The sequence below is a fragment of the Bactrocera neohumeralis genome, chromosome 3 (genome assembly GCF_024586455.1).
Source record: "Bactrocera neohumeralis isolate Rockhampton chromosome 3, APGP_CSIRO_Bneo_wtdbg2-racon-allhic-juicebox.fasta_v2, whole genome shotgun sequence".
Classification (NCBI taxonomy): Eukaryota; Metazoa; Arthropoda; class Insecta; order Diptera; family Tephritidae; genus Bactrocera; species Bactrocera neohumeralis.
The window spans coordinates 6,718,648-6,743,533 of record NC_065920.1 but is presented as its reverse complement, the minus strand read 5'-3'; the positions used below and the strand labels follow the sequence as shown (position 1 = coordinate 6,743,533).

Here is a 24,886-nt window from a genome sequence, read left to right as displayed (position 1 = left end):
CCGTCGACATAGTCCTCGAGTCGCGCTGCTGGATTTCAATCTGTTTCGCTGTCAATCAGCTCCGCCGCAATCGATGACATGCCGAGACACCGTTTTTCCCCTACCACTAGCTTGGCATTTCATAAAATCCATCAGCAAGACTTAAGTATTTGTTAAGCGAGAAAGTAGTGAGTGGCCTATTAGCTTAATTGAATTTTAGATGGAAATCAGCAATTTGGCTGTGATTTGTTACTTCATGACAGAGAGCCGTAACGTTAATTCTGCCCTTGGAGCTGAAAAATTACACAGGTTCCGCAAAGACTGCAGCTCGGTTCTTATTTCTAATATATGTATATAGTTTTTTTTGGCCGTCGGTAACCAATTTCTATAAACAGAAAAATTTCGAAGGAGCTCGGAGCTCCTAATCCTTTTTGTTTCACAGACACATAAATCTGTCATTGAGAGCTTCTACGGATGCTCGTAAAAGTTAGAGAACATCTTCAAAGATCGATAATAGACCTGTTTAGCCTCGGAATAAACGCTCTAGTAGTTTATATTTTGAAAGATCCTTGAATCAGGGACCTCAAAATTATTTGTGTCTGAAATAACTGTATTTATATGATATCGGATTTATTCTTATCTTTTGAAAGGTTTTTGTTGTTGTACCGACAGAAAAGATTCCTATGGTAATTTCGAGGAATGATGCCGAGTTGAGAATTAGTGGACGGATAAAAGTCCGGGTCCATTCCGCTTACTTAGACCCTTCTGTCCTAGGAATGGATCTTTTAAAAAGTCATAATGAGTCATAATGAGCCATCAATTAGTATGGATCACATGATCAATCCCTCATCCTGGCATTTACCAAATTTCATTAACAGCTTGTTAGGAAGACAGAAGTATATTGCCTTGCTCTCTTCTTCTTATTGAATACTTAACGAAAAGATTCGATTTATACATTTTATCTCTTAGAAATTTTACTCCAACAACGCGTAACTAATACGTATCTTACCCTTTCAGGCGTCTCACCGTTTCCGGGTCTGTGCTCGTGCTGCTCGCTGAAACCGCCCCACCACCACCTAGCGCCTCGTCGATAGCTGCTGCAGCCGCCGCAGCTGCTGCTGCCTCTACCAGCTCCGCGTCCGGTGTGCCAATTTCTTCTGCTGCGCCCTCCGCCAGCAGCTCACCCGACTCGCCAACCCACGTCACCTCGGTCCTAAGCCAGTCGGCGCATAACAATCACGATGCACGTTCCAGCTCTGTAGCCGAATTGCGTCGCAAGGCACAAGAACACTCTGCCGCGCTGTTGCAATCACTACACGCCGCCGCCGCAGCTGGCTTGGCATTTCCGGGTCTACACTTGCCACCGCTCTCGTTCCATCATCATTCCGCCGCTGCGTTGAGCAATGCGCACGCTGCCGCAGCCGCCGCTGTCGCAAATAATAACAACAATCACAATAATAACAATAACAATAATAATGGTGTGCGGCTGAAAAGCGAGTCGGCTCAGGATATGACGGCGAGCACCATGAATGGCCTATCGGCTGCAGCGGCAGCGGCGGCGGCGGCTGCCAACAATCATCACAGCATTGCAAGCTTAACGCTGCTCGATGCGCAGAACGCGGCGTATCATCATCACCAGCAGCAGCAGCAGCAACAACAGCTATCGCAGGCGGCTGCACTGCATCTGCAACAGCAACACCAGCAGCAGCAACAACTGTCGCCGCCGATAACGCCGACACACACGCCCACACTTCATCGCCAGGACACGCCGCCCAAGTGCACGGCCAACGGTGCCGGTGGCGGTGGCGTCGCCATAACGAAAAGTGAATAATTGTAGTCAGCGGTTCCCAAATGTACTCAAAGCAGCAAATAAGTGAAATTTTAATATTATAATAAGTGAAATGATAAAAGCAATAGAAAGTATTGGTGGAAGCTGCCGCGCAAGGTTAGATTTACTTATGTATATACATATTTATCTAGTTATGATAACACTAGTAGTTAGTAGTAGCTCATAACAAAAGTAGTTTAGTGTTACTTAATTACAAGTAGTCGTAAAATCGTATTTAAAATTTAAGTACATACATATATGTTTAGTTATAAGCGCCCGCACAAACTTTTAGTACTAAGCTACAACTGTTGAAGGAACACTTTAGACACTTCGAGATTATACAGAATTGAATATTTCGAAAGGAAAAATTCTCTGAAAGCTGAAACACTGACGCCACAAGTAACATTTATTTCTTTAAACTATTTAATTTATTTGACTTAATATTTTTGATATTTATTTTATTTATGCTTATTCCTTCTCTTTCATCCTGCTTACACTTAAATGACTTAAAACTATAATATGTACATATATATAATATAAACTATATTTTCGCTTCTAAATACATGTATGCAATACGAATTTGCATCGGCAGAGGTCTACTTTTCTAGAATCTAACTTACTTTCTTAGATTTTTAACTTTGTTTTCATAACTATCATTTGCTCAAACAAATCTACTGCCGGTCCAGAGTTGATATCTCTAAAATCACATTTTTCATGTTGCAATTGCACCAAGGTGTAATACCGTATGCCAGTTTTTTTCTCCATTTCTCGAAGAATTTTTGATGAAGATCAAAAGAATATCGTCAACCTGCCCTTTTGATTTGTCTATTGTTTCGGAATAGCATTGTTTTAGTCACATTTTTAGTGTCCCTATATCTGATTTTGTGATATGACAAAAAACTTAAAATCGAATTGATCACATGTCATGTTCGGTAAATGGAAATACGTTTACTAACTCTGTACCTGGCGAATGAGATGCAGATTTTCGACTTTCGGTATGATACTTCTATTCTTTCTTAATCGACAAGCTTTTTTATCGTCATGCCAGAATGTAGGCAATACTTTTCTACAGTCATAGAGAGTTTATGTATATCTTATACATCCTATACTGGAATTTACAGTGGCTTCACTTAGTTCAAAATACATATATAATTTTAGTCTACTAGCAGTCACTTCAACGCAATTATAGGTGTTCTGACTGGAGACTGTCTAAAAGGTTTTTGCCAAATTTGTATAGAGGAAGGCGAGGTGGACTCATCTTGTCACTTCCTCCTCTACTGCCTGGCTTTTGCCAGACTGAGATTGAAATATCTCGATATAGACATCTTGGGCGAACTTAGCAATATGACTGGGATTGACATTAGCTGCTGTATTAAATTTGTGGTGAGCTTAAAACGCTTCGTCGATTTATAACGATCTGCTGATCCACTTTTTATGAGTTTATGAGTAACACATAAGACGAATATATGCCCAAGTGAGATCGATTGCGGATCAAATCTACGACCTAACCTAACCAATCTTAGCAGTCTTTTCTTTGTAGCTAACCTTCCATTAAAATATGAATATGGGACAAAATTTTATAAAAATCTATCAGATTAACTCTAAAGTGTTGAAACTGAGTCCTTTTTTCCAATTTTAGTATTACTACTCTTACATCTCTCTAATTAACTACATTCATTAATTTTGTATAAAAGGTTTACTATTTTTTGAGAAATACTTGTTCTAATAGAAAGCATCAGAAAACTATGTTATGAGATTTGAAACCTGATAATATCTATGGGATAAGAGCGAAAGCGTTTTATAAAAAAATGCGATAGGAGATAGCAGATCAAGTCTATCATTTTATCAAATTTGTATTTGTATTTTGACAAAATATTTTCATTTCGAAATACAATCCACTCGTAGTCACATATATAAAATTCGAAAAGGTTTCGAGGAAAGAGCTAAATATAATAAAAATATTTGCTTAGTGATGACATTGATATTTCCAAAAAACATTTTAGTAAAATATTTGGTATGAATTTTTTAATGCGAAGTTGGATATCAAAATATCTACCAGTATGTTTTTGAGAAACTTTAATGTTCACTGGACAATTTTCATTTATGATATGATTCCGGTCACTTTTCGATGGTAGCCTCATTTAAGGGGTTTCATGTGTTTCACGGCTTTAAAGGAGGTTGAAAAGCTTCAATGTTCAGTAGAAAATTTTCATCTGTGGTATGATTTCTGTCTGTTTTCGATGGCAGCCTTATTTAAGGGAGTACATGGGTTTCATGTTTTCTTTTTATCTTATTAAATTCAATAACATCTCATACATATTGTCCGAAATTCTCAAGTTTTTCAGAGTAATAGTTTTGGAGATACAACCTTGAAAAGAGGCGCACTCGCGGTGTGCTACATACATATATATTCAATTAAAACTTTAAAGGCGCTTTTCTTGAAACTGTTTTCACAGAGTTAGGAGGTGATTTGTAGACAAATGATTTTAAGAAAAACGTTCTTTACTGTTATGGCAACATTTCGAAATTTTCGATTATTTTTTGTTCCACAAAAACCTTTCAAATTCTTTCATAACAAAAAGCGTTAGATAAACATCTTGCGGTTTGAGGAAACAGCCGTCAAAAACACACCACTTTTTTCATAAGAGGTTTTATCAAGCTCCTAAGAAGATTATACTGTTATTGCTTATATACAAACAAAACATCATACTTTTAATGAAATTTGCTTTAAAAATGTTATCCTTTTCCCAAATTTTTTTATTGTTTTTTATGATAATGTTATAAATGCTTGCCCAAGAACCATTTTCTACAAATTTCAATGTGAAACTAGCAAACAATGCAGCTGCAATAAGCATTACAAATTCAATAACATTATTTTTCTTTATTTGTTTCATTTGTTTTGTTTTGTTTTTTGTACGTTAATTGGAATTTATTTTGCCTGTTCAACAATAGCACACCTCAGCACTATAAAGAACAATACTTTTACTTTTATTAATTTTGTTTTTGTGTTAACAAGTGGCGTCAATAGAAAACACAATAAGAAAACAGTAATCACTTAGTGGAAAGTAATCACTTGCTTTAGAATCAGAACACGATTCTCACCACACCAACAATGAGGCGCATGCAAATGAGTGACATTATTATTACACAGCATTGTACTCTGGTAAAGCGAAGAAAAACGAAAAAATAATTTGAAAAAATATAGAAAATAAAAAAAAATTTAAAAACAAAGAAAATGTTAGAATAAACAGTTAGCGTTTAGAAAAATGCAGCGTTGCACTTACATAATTAAATATATTATATAATAAACAAATATATATACAATAGTGAGTAATACATAATGCATATTAGTATATATAATAGAAAAAAGTTTAAACAGTTGCAAATAAAAATACATGAAGTTGTAAAAAAAATATAATTATTCAATGATTTCCAGGAACATTAGTGAGTTAGCATACTAATTTGCTCACAACAATAAAATATTAGACAAACAATGAAGAGCGGAGCACCATATTATTAAGTTATAATGAACACGGAATATTAATAACCGAATTAGGCAATTAAAATCAATATTGCATAATAAACAATAACATGAAAAATATGAAAAAATTGAAAACTGAACAAAAAATAATAAAAGCAAACAAAAATAAAATTCAAAGCGTAGTTCAGCCGAGTTCAAGCGCTTATCAGCGCTTCAAACAACGCGATAACACTGGAAAAACAATAACAAACATATGTAAATAAGCAAGCAAACACACAAGTGAAATACAATTCTAGTTATAAATGAATATTTAAGCTTAACAATAAATAAATAAGTGAGTAAAGTTAATAAATATTGAAAGCGTAAGCAAATATAGCCTTCGAACTAAATATTCACCACAGCATAGGTATACCATAGACATACATATGTAGGTACATATGTATTTCCGAATATAAGGAACACTTAGTACACAAGAAAGCGTCTCATATGCAGTTGTGTATACAAGTGTCATGCATATTATGTACATAAGACATACATACCTAGATATACATACATATATACTATTATTGAAAACGGCAAAATAAATTCTAATGACAAGTTGAAATATAGTGAAAGTGGCGTTTTATTTTATTCATAAAAATTAGTTGATGAAGTTCATAAATTTAATACAAATTATTAAATAATCTTATCAGACCAAGTAATTATTAAAATAAAATATTAAAAAAAAAAAACTTTAAAAAATATTTTTAAAAATCTTAAAAGAGTTTAGTGATAATAACTCGGTTCTTTAAGCATTTACTTCGTACTAACAGATTTTTATTAAAAGCTGAGCTATGCGTCTATCTGGTGGAAAGGCGAGCACCATAAGAAATATTTATACACTCGTATTATGTTTTCTCGGGTAAAAAACAGCCTTCTTCAACAATTTTTTTCTCATAGAAAATATTAAATATTTTACTATGATTTTTTTTTCTTATAAACATAAACTATTAAAAAAATATAATTTGAAATTTTTGGGAAAAAAATACTTTAAACTCGACCATTGCGACGCCATTTCCATGGATCTCTCGGAAAATAGATGTGTCCGCGTTGGTAGGATAACTCCTTAAAATATCATCTAAAGTGGAAAAAATACGTAACTTAACTTAGAACTCTGACGCTGGAAAAAAAACTGAAAATGGTATTTTTGGCAGACATTTTTACAAAAAATTTAAAATTTCAGTGAAAATTTTCCGACTTTTTTTCATATAGTTGTAATCGAAAAAAAAAAAATAATTCATTTAAGTCTTTAAGAATTGTATCTCAAGGCCCTGTGTAAAATTTCATGAAGATCGGTTTGAATAGTTCTCGAGAAATCTTGCCAACCGACCACAAAAACACAGTTACGAGAAAACCGCGTTTGAAGACGGTCCATTTACTCTAGCTAGCCACAAGCGCACATATTCTCAAGGCCGTATCTCCAAAACTATTACTCAGATCAACTAAATATTTAGGATAATATTCTCCAGGAATTCCAAAATGTAATAAGAAAATAAAAAAATCGATTTTGTGAAACTCGTAAACCCATGTTAAACGTCTTCTCCAACGGTGGATATCGTAAAAAAAAAAAAAGGTTTCCATACAAGGTCTTGATAGAGATCAGTTTGTACTACACCTGTATCTTATCGCAGTCCGACATCGTTATACGGATTCTCAGAAAAACAGTGCGTATGCGTATTTTCAGAACGATATCTGGAAAACTGGAAGGCTAGTACTTGTATACAGATACATACAGATAGCCAGACGGACGTGGCTAGATCGACTTAGCTTGTACGGACGATCTTTTACTGATCATGAATCATACTTTCAAGGGTCTCAATGTCTTGTAGGTGTGGTCACGGGACACCTACTTTTAAGATCCCATCTTTAGGAAATAGGAAAAGTGGATACGGCAAAATGCAGAGGACACACGGAGGATGATGAGATGCTGGAACATTATCTAGGCGAATGTCCAACATCTGTACTTACGGTAAATAATGCGATTTTGCTGAGAAATGGACGAAAACTAACATAAGCCCGTTACCGTTAGCTCCTTTCTATAAAATTGCTTGATTTAAAAAAGACCTTTTAGTAAGCAAGTGTTCTTATGAAGCTAAATGGTCTAAAACAACGATGGTCTGAAGACAATCTTTCCAGATATCTCAAAATATTAAGCACACCTTAGGTTCTTAAAAATTGTAAGACTATCTAATGTTCGGTTACTCCCTAATTTACCACTTCCTTACTTAAATCAATACTAAAATTGGTACTTCGCTCAAAATTTTCTTTTTGTTTGTATTCAAAGTCTAATTGCCTTTATATGTATGTATGTATATATATTTTTCACTTCAAAGCATCTCTAAATTAAAAGTGAGTCAGAGGAAAATTTCCTAAAAAGTATTGCATTAAAACTTTTGTAGTTGTAACGGCATAACATATTCCCCTAATTATATAAGTATCCATCCACAAATCAAATCTCTCTCTTTTATTCTAACCACTTCACATAATAATCAAAAATCTCGAGTTAATGAATGCGCTGCTCGTGATCAATATCAGTCAAGTATTCAACATTTTTGAAAAATCAATTATATATTTTTCTTTAATTTTTTTTGCTACTTTTATTTTCCAAATTTTAATTATATCACATTATAATCAGACCCTACAATTGTGTCCTAAAACAAGACGCACACTTTTCCTTGTCCCATTTATTCCTTGCATTTCTGCTCGCAAGCTTCCTGCGTGGGGAAACGATTGTCATTGCCGCCGCAGCCGCCATAAATGTAGCTCAAACAGTTGTTATTGGCCGCATCGAAGGTCCACGAGGGCACATAAGCGGCACACTTGATCAATCCGTTGCCATCGGCCGAGTGCTCCTGACCACAGATGGCTGCAGAAATGTCAAAAAAGTGAAACTTTAGTGATTAACACCGCTCTGACTCCCTCTCTAGTTGAGGGTTAACGTAGAGTACACTTACGATCCTTAAGCGCCAGCGCGCAGCCGATCACTGCAAAAACGGCCAAAATCACTGCGAAGAATTTCATTTTGATTCTTTTCTCTTGTAGATGTCTTAAGCACAATTTGATTCGTTAACTTTAAACTTGTTGCCTTCAAGCTTCACTTCGAACTGAATTTATATCGTTAATGTGCGACCCTTGAAGTACTCGAAACTAACATTGTATGCTCTGACATTATCTGCTCTCTATAAAGTTGTTTGTACATACGTATGTACATTTGTTTGCACTTGTACTAAGGTTTTTGGGTGTGTTCATGTGAAATTTTAAGTCAATATGCACATGCGTATGTGTGTGTCTGTGTTTAAGCGTGTTTAATAAAAGTACTCACTTATAAGCGATGCAAATACAATTAAGATTTTGTTGTTGCTTTTTCACATTGACAAAACTCATTAACTGATTTCATCTATATACTGGCATATACATACATACATACATGTGTAGGTGCTCATATTAAGTCAAATGTTTGGGTTATTTCGCACAGAATACACTCGTCATACTTATTTACAAAAATTATACATACATACATACAAGTGTAAATAGCACTGGAAAATATTTTTGAAGCATTCATAGATTTCATTCTGTAATATCATTGTGTTTATGATAGACGAAAGTTTACTCTTGGCTCAGAAAATCCCCGCTGCGTACGTCACTGATAATTCTCTGTATTTTGATAATATTAATACATATGATACTTTTAATAATACTTAGATTTGAATTATTAGAAGAGATCGAAGCTCGGGTTGACACATTTCCGTTTGATTCTCTCGCCGCTTGTCAGCCGACCGCGGGTTAACGGGCTTGATATCGTTTAAAAATATATCGAAAGATCTAATCAGTGGCCTCTGAAAGATAAAATGGATATTTATAAGGCTTTGACGACGAGCCATGATAGTAGCTTGGTTTTCTGACACCTATATCTATAAGGTCTAATAGCAAGAAATCTATTATTTTTGCTTTAAATTGAAGGTTTTATTTAACATTGTTGAAATGATCCAATTTAGTTCAACTCTTCATTGACTTGTTGCCATTTTAAAGGCAATTTTATAATGACACTCTTAAACACGTATAATCCCTCGTCTCTATTAGCAAAATATTGAAGCAGTCGAAATTCCCTTTTCTTGCGCCGCTTTTCTTCACCAAAAAAAATTTGCCGTGAACAAGAATACGTAGTAATCACTTGGTGCCAAGTCCGGACTACAAGGTGAATGCATAGGAAACTCCAAAACAAGCTTCCGTTTGAGAGGTGTGTGACCTAGTGTTGTACCGATGAAAATCAATTCCTCTCCTATTGACTAAAACTGACCGCTTCTGGACGATTGCTTCCTTCAGACGCTCTAATTGTTGACAGTCCATAGCAAAAGTTCATTCTTCGAGTTTCTTTTCGTATTCAACCTAATTTGAATATTTCCGCACCACATTTTCAGCTGCCTGACTAGCCTTTTCGCCTTTATTGAAAAAGCATACTCAAACAAGAAATCACAAAACTTCCTCAGAAATCGTTTTACTACAAAATCTTATCTTTTTAACGACTTATTGTGTAACCCAATCCCATTTATGCAACGCGAGATACAAATTTTAAAAGCCATGTGTTGGAAAAATAATAGGGTTTTGCTTATTGGAAGTACTGCGTCGAATACTTTCAGAGCTGGAGTGTTTTCGTCCATTCGGACAACATGACCTAGTTGTCTTTTAATTCACTGAAGTACATATTATATGTCAATGTCGTCGTATATCTCATACAGCTCATAAATCTTTCGCAAAACCTTTCTCTCGAAAACTCGACTTCGAAGTTATAACTGTCAACAGTGACGTGGGAGTCACGAAAGCAACGACTGATAGTTTGATAATAGGAGATATTTCGTCTTGCCGACGTTCACTACCAGACCCATTTGCTTCGCTTCCTTATCCAGTCTGGAGAAATCGGAACTAACGACGCGGATTTGGGCTCAACATTATGTCAATATCATCGACGTACACCAGCAGCTTTACACTCTTATAAAAGATTGTGCATTCTCAGTAATTAATTTAAAGAAACCGCACTATATGGAGTCGCCTTGTCTGAAACCAGTGTTTGATATCGAACTGCTCGGAGAGGTCCTTCCCGTTTTTGACGGTGCTTTTTTGCTCAACGGCAGTTTACACAGCCATATTAGTTTTTCGGGAATACAAAATTTAGACACAGCGGCATAAAGACAATTCCTTTTTGTGCTGTCAAAAGCAACTTTGAAATCGACGAAGAGGTGATGTGTATCAATATTCTTTTCACGGGCCTTTTTCAAAATTTGGCGGATGGTGATAAGATAACACACACTGATAGGATCCAATCAGTTTGTTGACGGAGGGCTTCATTCCTTCACACAATACGCTCGATAGAACCTTATACGCGATGTTGAGGAGGCTTACCCACGGTGGTTGGCGCATATTATGGATCTTCCATTTTGTGGATTAGGCAGAGCCAGACCATATTCTACAAAGAAGCTGATGCATGCTCTTTATTAGTTCTTCGCTGCCGTGTTTGAATAGCCGCTTTGTTGTTCTTCAGATGTGTAATTGCTATTCCATACTTCTTCATGTTCGGGCAATGGATCGTCGCCTCCATCGTCATCGATTAGGGAATCGGGTTCACTATCTCCTAGTGTTATGCTTTCACTGCCTTTCAAAAGACTGGAGAAGTGCTCCCTTCATAATATTAGTATTCTCTGGACATCAGTTACTAGATCATCTCTGGGTGTTCTATAAGAACTAGTTCAAATATATTTTGCTACTAAGAGAACCTTATGGCTAATCTCATAAGCAGAAAGAATCTATTCGGTGCTATCTTTAGCGAAAGTTCCCGAAAGACAGAGAGATAATGAAAGGATGTCTAAGTTAAAATTGGACATACATATATGTATACATATCCTAAAAATATATCGACTAAACTTAGTAATTTATTCACATTAGTTCACTAATATATTTTCATATTTTTCTTAATTCAGTCCAAAGTTACTTTCAACAGATTAAGGTTTAGCTTGAGATTTGTTGTAATATTTCAGGAAAATCAATTTGGAAATTTGGTAAAGGCTTGAAGCGATTCTTCCCCTCAATGTCAGATATTGTTTTATGATAATTCCGTGTACTTCATAAGAAAATCTTGTGTTTTACATCTAGAACCAATAGATTTTAATACTTATTCTTTCGATCGTCATTCATAGACATTGGTTTTTCGGAATTATTATTACAAAGCGTAAACCTCAAAAATGTATTTTGCCTTCGGTATGCCTTTAACTAATCCTCGCTTAAGCGATCTTTTGATGTCCAGACTGTTTAGCCTGTCCTGAGAGTTGTCAGTTGTCAGATTTTGCTCACAAGCTCACAATATCTTAATATAAAACTCTGAATTTTTACTGGTCAACTCTCTTTTTGATCCAATTTTCTGAAAATTGCTTTAAATTTGTTATCTCAGATAGATTAGAATTTTGTCAATAAATGCTTACAAAACGTATTATTTCTTGTTAATGTAATTCAACTTTTACCTTTTTATTCAATAAAGTGAGTCATATTTTCACAACAATTTCACACGTTTCAAAAATTTTTAACAACAATATTTTTGTAAATCAACGGCTTTTAATACTAAAGACAAATTTTAAAAAACCTCTTTCGGAAGTTGATTCTCAGCGGCTTTAAGCTGCAACTGTTCATCAGCGGGAATCAGCTTATCAGCTCGCTCATCATCCTCGTCAGCTTTCGCTGTGGTTGTGCTTTCTTCGTCCGATACTTCATCGTGACTTTTCGGCATGCACATTCTTTGACAAGCCTCTTGGCTCTCGAAATTGTTCGCATTGCCACCGCAACCGCCATAAACGAACTTCTCACAACGCTTAGTGTTCAAATTGAAGGAAAAACGAGGAAATATTCCAAAGCAGCGACCGATTTCCCTTGGCTGGTAACAATCGTCGGGAACTAAAGGATAAGAGCATATTAGAATATAAGAGCACACTCAATATTAATACTACGCACTCATAAGGTCGTTAGCTACGTCGTCTGCGACTGTGGTGGGGGCAACATTGGCTGCGGGTGCTGCCGTTGAAGGCGCCACGGTGGCCGCTTGCAGTACGGCAACGAAGCCGGCGGTCAAGCACAAAGTTAGCACGAATTTCATCCTGTTTCTGAGTTTGTTGTATGTTTTGTTTAGAGATTGAAAATATTATTTGCAAATTTTTGGTTCCTGTCGCGGCCTGTTGCTGTTCACGCTTGAGTTTCTAATGGCACAATGATGCCACCGAGCGCCTTCGAAGCGTTTTAAGTACTCCCATCGCCGCGAATTGACTGACAGGTGTGCGCGTCTGGCGTCACAGACACCGCCGCCTTCAAAACTTCCGATTCGTACGCGTACCCTTTCGCTGCTCAATATTGTTATTATTTTTGTCTGTTCATTTTTAAACATAATTTTTTCTCCCGTCCACCACACAAGCCGTATGCAAATGCTTCGCAGTTACGCTGATAACCACCTACGCCGTATTCAGCAGCTATTAGCGCGGCGCGCCACAGACGCCAAGCAGCGCGAGGTGCTGTCATCGGTGTTACGCGCAAACTCATTAGTAGTTGTGGCGGGTATTCGCGCTGCGGCGCGCGGTTTGCATAAACGATTTTCGAGCAGGTGAGCGCGCGGCGTCGCCGTTGGCGTTAGCTGTCGCTTAACAAGCGTTCAACACCGGCTAATTCACCAGACTCAGGTGCGCTTAGTCGCTTACGCGGCAAAACGCGCCAGCAAAAAGTGCGCTAGGAAGCTCCACTTCATTCAGCTCGGAAGCTATAAACAAAGCAACCGGCTTAATGGCAGCGTTTACGTTTTAGTTGGACGCGGCAACGAAACTTATCAATGTCAACGACTGTCGGTGATTGGCTTTCAACGATTGGCAATCACTTTTAATGTGCGGGTGTTTTCAATCTGTCGGCGTTCTACTACAAGTCGCTTTTGTATGCTGCTGCTGTAGCCTTCCTACAACACTTACGAGTATATCGTCGATATGTTCTTCTAAAGTGTACAACAATAAATTGCAAATGCCTTCGCATAAATAATATGCTAATTTAATTAATAAAACACTAATGTCTGATTTATGTTCTATATTTGCGCACACAAAATGAGTCAGTCGATGAAACGAATATTGCCTTAAATGCGGTTAGTGGGATTTTTCTCCTAAATCAGCTAATTATAATTCCGAGTGTAATTTCATCTTATGATGCGCGCTCGAAACCGCAACCGCATTGTTAAATCCTTAGGGTACTTAGTTTAAGTAATGTGAAATATAAATAAAAAGATCGATCTTATTTCTATTGAAATGGTGAAGTGAAAATCAAATTGACGATAAACAATAGATTTATAGCCTAAATGGTTTTTCTTCGAAATTCGTAATAAATACAAAAATTATATAATATTATATATGACAGGAGTATAATGCCTGTCAACGGTTGTAATGCCTAAAAATAAACGCTACCGTTATAAATTTATTAAAATAACCGGGCAGACGAGACGAGTTGCTTTCGAGAATCTTGTTTCATCGGTCGTTCATTCGTCCGTCTGTGCAAGTAGCAATTTATAAAACTGGCATATCTTGCTGAAGCTTGGAATATAAATATACCTCATAAATGCAAAGGTCATTAATGAGTGTAATCGGGTTATTGTCACACCCACAAAAGACATTGTGTAAGACTTAATTTGAGAAATGAACATGGCTCGCCTTTAGTAAAATTTAATATGCTTGTCTCATGGGCTGTTAGAATCAACGAAGCAATGAAAATATTAGATATATCGATCTTCTGTCACAATATGAAAATTGGGGAAATCTGGTAAAAACTAGTATACTACCATGAGCAAAAAATAGTAAGACCTTGTTCATAATTTTAAAAATCACAATTCATTCTTCAAAATCTATGTGATCGCTCTCATAGTAATACCCCTTGGACCTAATACACTCAAAGTAATCCCTTTCGGCCCTAATACACTTGTGCTAACGTTTTTTTCCAATGCTCGAAACAGTTCTTAAAGTCCATCTCCGGAATTGCCTTCACAACGCGTAGCGATTCGCGTTTAATGTCTTCAATTGGCACAAGACTGTTTTCCCTGAGCGGTCGTAAGCTTAGATCCAAGACTCATCACCAATAATAAAACGTTTCATGACGTTTTCGAAAAAATCGTGCTTTAACTTTTCTTAGGCCCAAATTTGTTTTCTTTTTTTACTAATCGTTCCGATATTCCAACTATACCAGTAAGATCTCTGACTGTTAATCAACGATTTTCAAGCACCAACTCCTTAATTTTATTGACGTGTTGAGCATCAGTTGATGTTGATGGCCGTCCTGGACGTGGTTCGTCGTTAACGCGTTCTCGACCTTCTTGGAACAATTTGTACCAATCAAAAACACTTACTCGCGACAAACAATTATCTCTGAAGGCCCTTTCCAAAATTCTGAACGTTTCGATACCAGAAAGTGAATTTCGCACACAAAATTTAATGGAACTTCTTTGTTGAACAATTTCACTCATCGTAAAAAAATAATTACTGTAAATAACGATGTCAGAATCATAAAATTAGATATGTGGATCATGTTATATATTCACATATTCATATAGATCAGCTTATACTTATATTATAGGGTTGGGTAGGGTAGGTAAAGTAGCTATCTAATGACGCTTCTATGCGTCTAAGAAGCCCATTATGAAAACACCAAAACTAAAATCCTATCACTGTATGGTCTTCTCTGTAAAGCAGTCCGTGCATCATCAGTACAAGAAGGTTTATCATCAGTACAAGAAATTTATCAACCTCTGAAATATGTCAAGCAACCCTCGACTGGTACTTGAAGTGGTTGATGCAGCGCAAGCCGCTTTACTCCGATTGGAATAAACACTCTACCACCTTCTATAAGAGAAATTATATGAAGTTTCTAGTCTGCTGGCATGTCTGTTAAATTTCTTATTCTTAATTGGCGTAGACAGTTACGCGGTTATCTCATTCCAGCGCGCCAGTCGTTTCTTTATATATACGTGGCGCCAATTGGATATTAAGCGAAATATATTTCCAACATATTCTGCTTCCCCCGGCGGGATGCATCGAATACTTTCAAAGCTGGAGTGTTTTCGTCCATCCGGACAACATGACCTAGCCAGCGTAGCCGCTGTCTTTTAATTCGCTGAACTATGTCAATGTCGTCGTACTATATATCTCGTACAGCTCATCGTTCCATCGAATACGATATTCGCCGTGGCCAATGCGCAAAGGACAATCTTTCGCAGAACCTTTCTCTCGAAAACTCGTAACGTCGACTCATCGGTTGTCTAATAAATATACAGTGACCTATTAGCACTCCCATTAGAGTTCTTATCTCATTCATTTTGAATTTATATATTTATATCATATTTGTCGATTAAATATCTAGTTCTGGAGCCTATTGCAGGTTTATCGTGCAATACATAGATTGTTATATCCACTAAGAGATCAAGACATTCTTACACTAACTTAGATGAAACCTTAAGAAACTTTCGTGATCTCAAAGCCGTCTACCTATTTGTATATATAAATATATTCCTTGTTGTTAACGCACTCCTTGTCAGAACAAGTAAGATTTCTTTAATTGAGATACCTGCTTTGAAAACACTGCTGTGATCTGGTAGATGGAAGGCTATTTTGGTGTCAAGTTTGCTGAAAAGGTACCACCTTCAGCTCAGTTATCTTGTTTGGACTCATCAGTAGAAATGCTTATCCCTGCGTCTCTGTCCATCTCGCCATTTTCACAGGGAAGGCAATATTGGGTACCGAATTTAAGTTCACTTAGAAACAGAAACTCCACTGATGCATATACGAACTTCTTTTTGCATGCTTTCCATATGCCTTACCGATTATTTCTTTTCCATTGTTGGCCACCATACCAATATGCAGTATGTCCGAGAGGGGGATATGGCTGTATCACCACCTTTAAGTCCTTATCCCAAAACCAGATATTAAGGTATGTGCCCTTCTAACGGTAGGCTATGAAAAAAAGTAGGCATTAAATATTTTGCGTGCAACTCATCTATTCAGATAGAGGACTATACAAAATGTTACACTAAATACTCTCTTTAAACAACTTCAGCTCACTTTAAGTGTCTGTCTGGTACGTTGGCAAGACGAACTTGTTGGAAGATTTATAAAGTGTTAGTTTTATCAAAGGCACATTAAGAGCGCGGAGGATCGTACTCGTATTAGCTCTTTTAATCAATATATATCAACATATGAGCGAATGATTTGACGCTCTGGAACGTTGAAGAAAACGAAAGAAGTGAAGATAGGGCGGTAACCATCTTTTTTGTTAGCTGGTGTTATGTAGTGATGTATGAACGTTGTGTCATCGGGTATGGCGTATTATATTAGGGCGCATACGTAGGGGGAGGCTTAGCTCATTTACATTTTTTTTGTTTTCAAAATAAAATTAAAATTGATATATGGCATCCTATATCCTTCCTTGGCTCCGGCTTTCTCTCTTTCTATATATATTATTTTTAACATATTTTACTCAAAGTAAGTCATGCACAGAGTTCTAAACACTATTCTAACTGCAGTTAAGACCGATTTCAACGGTCCTTTTTATGAATAACATCTAATTATTACGCAAGCCAATGAAAAATAGTGACGTCATATAATGGGAAGAATATATTTACATATAGCATTTCTAGAACATTTCATAAACTTACTTTAAAACATCTTTATAAACACTTTTAATATTTGGTGCAAAAAATCTCAAAATATTAGTCAACACTGTACAAGATCGACCACTCCTCAATTAAAGAGCGTGTGCTCCATATGAGAATATTTTCCATCACTTTTAAGCATTCTGCGTCTGTACTGCGGCAGGTGTTTTCTTTGCTTTGGTATTTGTTACAATCACAGCTGGTTGCGGGTTCTTGGCCACTGTGGCGGCTGGTGCTACGGCCGGAGCAGCTGCTGGTGCTGAGGCTGGTGCTTTAGCGTTGCCAGGTGCTGCATTGTTGGTGGTTGTTTTCGGTGTAACACAAGCATCTTCGCAAGTCTTCAAAAAACCAAATTTATTGTCATTGCCACGGCAGCCACCGAACTTGAAGAGTTCACAGGCATTCGTTTGTGAGTTATAGTAATAGCGATCGAGATTCATGCGGCACGGACCCGGTTCCTTCGGCTGCAGGCATTTCGGATCTTAGAACATAAACAGTTTTTTTTTTTAATTTTAAAACTTTTTTATTTATTTACTTCACTCACCTTGCACGCGCGCTTGCCCACCACCCGCCGGTCCACTGACCACCGACTTTTGTGTCGTTTGTTTTGGTTGCGGAGCACTTGACACGGCGCTAATCACCGCGATCAGCAGCAATACACGAAAACACCGCTGAAATTGTACCGCCATTCTGTTGTAGTGTCAATATTGAAATGAGCTCAGCGTTTCATGGAAATCGTTAAGTCGCTCAGCCATTGAGCTGTTGAAATTATCAACATGACATTTGTGGCATGCAGGCGTTAATTAAAAAATTTAAAAAGCAAAATTGATGAAAAATTGTCATATTTATTTTTGTATGCGCGCTCATGGTCTCTCTGTTTCGTATTAAATTGCATACAGTGGCGTGCAAAATTATAGTGTTACAGCGGAACTTTCTTTTGATTATGAAGAGGTCTTAGAGCCGAAGATGCTATTGCTGCAGAGGAGTAAAGTATTCAACAAGACCCGAATGAGTCCATCCGCCGCAAAATCCCTGATGGTGGTCTATGGGCAAAGGGCATCATTAGTCTATAATGATGCCGGCCATAATGTTGCAGTCAATAGGGAATGCTATGAAGCTATAATTAATGTTGATGTGGATGACTTTTGGTTCCAACAAGACGGCGCTACATGCGATACAGCCAACGGAACAATAAATTTATTGAAGGAACTTTTGGTGAGCGCATTATGTCGCGTCGTCAGCCCCTGTCGGCGACTCGATTATCGTGCGATTTAACACTGTTGGACTATTTTTTATGGGGATATGTGAAGTCGCTTGCGTACGCATAAAAGCGCGAGCCGATTGATCGCCCCAATTACCGCAAAAAGTGGTAAAAACTCTGGCCTCTCGGCTAGAGTTTATTCGAGTCAGTCGCGGCCGCCAGTCATCGAAATCATTTTTAGAACAGCCATTTTTATTAAATTCTTGGCTAACTTTAACATTCAATTGTCGTTTTATTCGCTCCAGTTCGGCAGAACTTCGTGAGAACGGACCATGAACATGAGACTTTGTATGCCCGAAATTCTACTCAAGCACTAAATGAGATACAATTTGTGACCACCATATTGGCAATTACCTCTAAAATATCGCTTTAATTCCTTCGACTACGGCAAGTTGTCCCAGTAGTTTGAAGTTGTAGGTGTCTTAAAAGCTTCGGACCGAATGAAATTATTAGTGTCTTAAAAAGTTTGTTTCGACTTCACTCAATCTCAGTAAAAAACATATATATCAATCCGTTTAGTCTTTTTAATCTATAATATCATTCTTTGTCGTCGCCATTGCCTATACGCAAAGGACCATAAATCCTCCGCAAAACTTTTTTCTTGAAATTTGGTCTTGGTTAGTCGAGAGATGACTTTACTTCTCAATTGCCTCTGTGTTGGATTTCGAGACTGACGTTATTGTTGGATTTAATGCTAGTTCCAAAATAGACTAAATTAGCTACGAATTCGAAGTTATACTGTCAACTTTGACGAGAGAAGCCCGACGACTATTTGTTTGATGACAGGAAATATTTCGTCTTGCCCTCGTTCACTACAAACCCATTTGCTTCGCTTCTTTGTTCAACCTAGACAAAACAGAACTAACGGCGCGGTTGTTGAGGCCAATGATATCGATGTCATCGGCGTATACCAGCAGTTGTACACTCTTGTTGAAGATTGTATCCTTTCTATTCAGCTCTGAAGCTCAAATTATTTCCTTTTGATTGCGGGTGTTTTTTTACGTGGCGGGTTCCAAACCCAGCGCACAACCCTGGGGAGGGATGATTCACTTTTAGCTCGCCTTCAAACGGATGTTTTTTGGTTATCCAGAGTATAAGATCGTGAGCTGCTTGAGCCATATGAAAAATAATCGTTTCTGACCACTCTCAAGTAAATGGCGCTCAGAGAACTTTCCTCACTTGCATGAACTTCTACTCATAGCTCCAGAAGCTAGCCTCAAACAAAATCCGTAGTTATATTTTGCTCACCACTGTACTTTTGTATTTATTTTTTCACTCAATCAACATATTCTCTTTAGTTGAGGCATTTAAAAAAACAACAACACAACCATAACATGACTGCGGTTAATCGCTGCTAACAATGTTTTTTATTAAACAAGCTTATGGAAATATGAAAATGTGTGCCGAATGGCATTATTGTGCCGATATGCCGATGTGCCGAAAAAACCGACGCTTGTATAAAAGCAAATAAACTCTTTTTTTTTCGTTTTTTTCTATTTGTTATTGTACTATTTACCTTTCACATTTTTAGGCATAGTTTTTTTGCTCATTTATTTTTTATGATTTTTTGGTTTTTGTAGTAGTTTTTGTTGTTCTTTTTTTGCTTCACAGGTGACATTTTCGTCAAAAATATTTACAATTGAGTTATTGATTTAATGCTAAGCCTTTATGTGCTCGCTAAGCGCGTTAAGGTCGCTAAGTGGCAATTACTATGAACTGAAAATTAAATTATGTATTAGTCAAAACAAATAACTACGCCAAAAATGCAAAAAAAAATGTGAAAAAATCATAATAACTAAATTGAATAAGCAGTATTTCATAAATTGGATTCATTTAAGTGAGTGGCGCTGTTAATTTGATTTGTGAGCTTGCAGGTTATAATATTATTTTTTTTATTATCCAGATACTATGTTATATAATGCAATGAGTGGCGCTGGCTTGTTGTTAATTCGGCGAAATCCGAAGTCTATCTTTTACGCGGCAAATAAAAAGCGCAAAAGTCAAAACCTAGGACTTGAGATTTCATTTCAAGATCACACAAGCCTTCCTATGACCCACGATTATTTTTCCATTTGCCATACTCGTAGATCTCTCAATTGATACATGTGTTGTGCTATTTGTTGATTTCACTCATATCAAACGTTTCTGTTCAAATGCTAATAAAACTTATGTAAAATTATTGACGCTTTATCAGCTTTACATACATATAAATTGTGACAAAAACGGACCCAGAATTTGTAATTAAATTCCCCGTGCGTTGCGATTTTTACAATAGATAAAAATATCGAACAAAGAATTTCTCTAAAATTTTGTATTTCTAACCAACTTTCATGTGCGGAATCGTTGCGAATATTGAAAAGAATTTTGTGATTCAAAAACACGAACATACGAGTGGTACAAAATCTTCACAGACGCTCAAAAGATCGTTGAAGACATGTTTCGTTCTGGACGACCTTCAACCTCTTCAGCTGATATTAAATATTAAAAAAGTGAAGGATATGGTGCTTGAAAATCGTCAGGCAAGCGTTGGAGAGATAGCAAGAGAGCTCAACATCTCTCGTGAACCCGTTAGAATGATTTTGGTGGATATTTTGGGTATGAAACGCATTATTGCTCTACTCGTTCGGATTAAGTTGAATTGTTGTCAAAAAGAGTAAAATTGTGAACAAATTAAAAGCCAAAAACGCCATGAAGACCATCGGTCAATCACCATCCCAAAAAGTGCTTACGAAAAGTGTTTCGAGGATTGGAAAAATCGTTGGCATAAGTGTACAACGTCTTGTGGGGATTACTTTGAAGGCGACAAAATATGATAAATGTGAGAATATTTTGCATTTTATAAACAATTTTCGGGTTCTTTTTTATCACAATGTATACCAGATGTTTGTGTGAACGAGTGCAGAATTCAACAGTCATTGCTAGTATTAACCTAGACGCATAAGCAGTACTGAATCTGATTAATTAGTTGCTTAGCAAAACACTGAAATGATACAAGTCAAGTAGACACTATTTTCTTACAACAAAAACAAGCATAAAATCTACCAAATGCATCTAATTTATTTACTAAATGAAAAATGAGCCTATGACAGACTAAACTGTGTAATGCTAATTAAACTGTGATTCCATTTTAAGGCTATGAGTTCAGTGATTGCAATCCCTGTAAGAAAATTATAGAACAAAAATTGGAGTGTCAATGTAGAATCATAGAATTTAATGTCCTTAAATATACATACCTTCCCATCATCCATTATTGGGGTTTCTCGGGTAAAAAACAGCCTTTTATAAAAAATTTTTTTCTCATATAAAAAATGAAATATTTTATTAGAATTTTTTATTGTTACAAACATACACTAATAATTCTGAAAATTTTTGGAAAAAAATATTTTAAACTCGGCTCTTATGCGACCCAAAAAGTACGTGTTTTAGTTAAAACCTTAGCTTTTAACTTGAACGTAGGAAAAAAACTGTAAAATGGATTTTTGGCACAAATTTTTACAAAAAAATTAAGTTTTCACTGAAAATGTTCGCGATCTTTTTTTTATAGTCCAAGTTTTTAAGAATCGTATCTCAAAGACTTGTGTGAAATTTCATGTAGATCGGTTGAGTAGTTCACGAGAAATCTTGCCAACCGATTTCAAAAACACAGTTTCGAGAAAAACACGTTTAAAGATGGCGCACTGAGCTAAGCTAGCCTCAAGCGCCCAAGTTCTCAAGGTTGTATCTCCGAAACGATTACTCGGTTCAACTTTAAAATTTAGGACAATATTCTAGAGGTGTTGTAAAACTTAATAAGACAACAAAAAGAAATCGATTTTTTGAAACCCGTAAATCCATGTAACACCTTAAGAGGATCGTTTACTTTCGCGCTCAAATTTCGTCGACTTTCTAACTGTACGTGCGGCTGTGGATGTTTAAACTTGTTTAAAATATCTCAAATAAAATATGATTAGAATTAGAAAGAGTTTCGCTTCAGTCTCTCGTAAATCAAATATAGGTATTAAAATAAGCAGGATGACGAGACAAACTAACTTCCGGAGGAAAGAGTACTCGACCTCAGGCACCAAATATCATAAAAAACTAACCATTCTTACCAAATTTCTACACTTCTAAGTAAAAATCCAAACCTCAGCAATTGTTGGACTAATTTTAGTTATATTTTTGTTTGCCGTTCTCATGATTTCTCTTCCAATTCGAAAGTTATAATAATCGGCTTTTACAGGAAAATGAAAATTGTAAAACTCGCTTCAGTCTCTCGTAAATCAAATGTGAAAACATAAATTCCTTGAATTTCCTAATGTTAAAAGTTTTGTTTGTGATTTGATGAAATTTCTGTGTCAAAATCAGTTCATATACAGTATTTCTCTAGAGACTCCATAAGCCAATATAATGATTTTCGTCTACCCAGTAATCCTAACGTCAATAAGTTCGCTGAACACACTGAATATATAGTACTATGTATGTATTTGAACAGCAGATTGTTTTCATAATTTTCATAAATTTTTGGAATATATTTTGTTTGCTACCCTATCGAAGATAAAAGATTAGAAACAGCTTTTTCTGCATATTTCATTATTTTACTATTAAAATGGTAAAAATGCAGTTCAGTTCTGAAAATTTTTTTGGTTGGGAGAACCTTCACCTCAAATCAGGACGTCAAAAACCATTATCAAATTTTTGCCTACAAGGATCAAATGATTCGAATTTTCTTGTTTTTTCTATAGAACTCATCATTGTAATCTTTCCATTCCCACCTTCTCTTTCGAGATATTCTACCTGTAATATACATACATATACACATATATGTACATATGTACGCCAGACCCGCAATATCTTCACTAGCCAAACGACAGAAGGGTCAGCTTACGCAAGAAAATGACTGATGAGTTGGTCTGCAGAGCTGACTGGCAGCTGCTTAGTCAATAACAAGTTGACTAAGTGTGAAATTTCGGTGCAGTTGCACTTAAATTATACCACTTGCGGTTGTTGTTGTTATATTATCGCACTGTTAAAGGCAATGTAAATTATAGGAGCTCATGTGTGTATTTGCAATTGTGCATATTGTTGTTATTACTGTTGTGCATGTGTATAAGCGGCTCGTTTGAAATTGAAGTTGAGGCACATTGCTTTCCTAAAAGCTTAATTACTTGAATAATACAAACATATTATGCATATTTATGTATGTAATTCATAAATGCATTACCTCATTGTCTACTAAGTTATCAGGAATATGCAATTAATTAGAATAAATTTTCTATAAATCTGTAATTAAGTCATTACGCAATGAGTCTAACTGCGTTGGGAGTGTTCACATAGAATAACGTTGTGCATCCGCCTGCGTGATATTGCTATATGTGACCTATGGCCATAAGTGTGCCCGGAATTGTATGCAGGCAAACATACATACAGATATATATTCCGAAGTGTCTTTATCATTTGCTCGCATATTTATTGTATAAGCAATTGTGTGATTTGCTTAAGTAAATGCTTCTATATATTTAGCAAGCTATTACGTCCATTAAGGTCGGCTCTAAACATAAATTGCTCCGCTTACTTCAAGTAAACACAGTTATGATTACATTTAATTACATCATAATTCATGCATACAAAGTATTATTAAATATCGCAGCTAATGTCAGCATTTATTCATTAACTGCATTAACTTTGTTGTACTCATACAACAAGTTGCTGCAGGGTATAATGGTATTGTTCACCTAACGGCTGTTTGTGTTACCTAAAACTAATCGATATAGATATGGAGTTATACACCTTCACCTTGTATGTGTAAATGATCAGCATGACGAGACAAGTTGAAATCCGGTCGACTTTTTGTCTGTCTGTCCGATCTCCGATTTTCCAGCTGACTTTAAACCAATTATGTTGATCAAAAACCGTGATATTTTCGCGAAAGTAATTGACCTCATAAAATGTATACAATGGGGTCACTGATCTCGTCAAAATGTAGGTAATAAGTACATTGACCTCATGATGTCAACAAGGGGGAAATTGACCCCATAAATTGTGAACAAAAGGTTCACTGGCCCCAATTTTAAAAAAAGATTGTGGACTTGGCTAAATCTGTACAGAAATATAAGTGACCGCATAATGTAAACAAAGGCGTCATTGGCCCCATAAAATGTAAACAAAAAGGTCACTGACCCCAATTGTAAACAAAAGTTTTTAGTCTTGTCTAAATATAAACAAAAGGGTCATTGACCCCATAAAATGTAAACAAAGAGGTCATTAATCCCATAAAATGTAAAAAGGTTTTTGACTTGGCTAAATGTAAACGAAAGGGTCATTGACCTTATAAAATGTAAACGAAAAGGGCATTGATCTTGGCAAAATGGGTTAAACCCTTTAAGGGGTCACTGATCCCTTAAGATGTAAATAAACAAGTAAATGACCCCCTAAAGTGTAAGCTAAGTTGAACACTCTCTTCTTGTTCAAAGAAGCTACTATTCATTCGAAACCGACGAAATCGGATATAGCTGCATTACAAAGTGACCACTATAGCAGATAGCTGTCATACAAGCTGATCGATCAACATCAAAATGTAGTTATTTTTATACTATTTTATGCTATAAGAAGTGTCCCTGC

The 24,886-nt window shown here is 36.3% G+C and overlaps 4 protein-coding genes across 4 annotated transcripts in view; 1 reads left to right on the top strand and 3 right to left on the bottom strand.

The window, feature by feature from the left end:
• The window catches only part of LOC126754062 (homeotic protein ocelliless), a 98,757-nt gene extending 93,761 nt beyond the window's left edge, over positions 1-4,996 (top strand). Inside the window, 2 exon segments of the mRNA XM_050465939.1 lie at positions 997-1,043; positions 1,046-4,996. Coding sequence (XP_050321896.1) covers positions 997-1,043; positions 1,046-1,810 — 812 coding nt within the window. The 3' untranslated portion in view covers positions 1,811-4,996.
• Positions 4,997-7,873: 2,877 nt separating this feature from the next.
• On the bottom strand, positions 7,874-8,443 carry LOC126754069 (male accessory gland serine protease inhibitor-like). The gene is made up of 2 exons (XM_050465948.1): positions 8,282-8,443; positions 7,874-8,193 (listed from the first exon to the last, which is right to left on the bottom strand). The coding sequence occupies exons 1-2, from the start codon at positions 8,346-8,348 to the stop codon at positions 8,012-8,014; spliced, it is 249 nt and encodes an 82-aa protein (XP_050321905.1). The 5' UTR covers positions 8,349-8,443; the 3' UTR covers positions 7,874-8,011.
• A 3,362-nt stretch (positions 8,444-11,805) lies between these two features.
• On the bottom strand, positions 11,806-12,597 carry LOC126754064 (tissue factor pathway inhibitor-like). The gene is made up of 2 exons (XM_050465941.1): positions 12,321-12,597; positions 11,806-12,263 (listed from the first exon to the last, which is right to left on the bottom strand). The coding sequence occupies exons 1-2, from the start codon at positions 12,460-12,462 to the stop codon at positions 11,947-11,949; spliced, it is 459 nt and encodes a 152-aa protein (XP_050321898.1). The 5' UTR covers positions 12,463-12,597; the 3' UTR covers positions 11,806-11,946.
• A 4,375-nt stretch (positions 12,598-16,972) lies between these two features.
• On the bottom strand, positions 16,973-17,769 carry LOC126754063 (spleen trypsin inhibitor I-like). The gene is made up of 2 exons (XM_050465940.1): positions 17,573-17,769; positions 16,973-17,509 (listed from the first exon to the last, which is right to left on the bottom strand). Exons 1-2 carry the CDS (start codon positions 17,715-17,717, stop codon positions 17,163-17,165), a joined length of 492 nt encoding a protein of 163 aa, XP_050321897.1. The 5' UTR covers positions 17,718-17,769; the 3' UTR covers positions 16,973-17,162.
• Between the last annotated feature and the right edge of the window lie 7,117 nt (positions 17,770-24,886).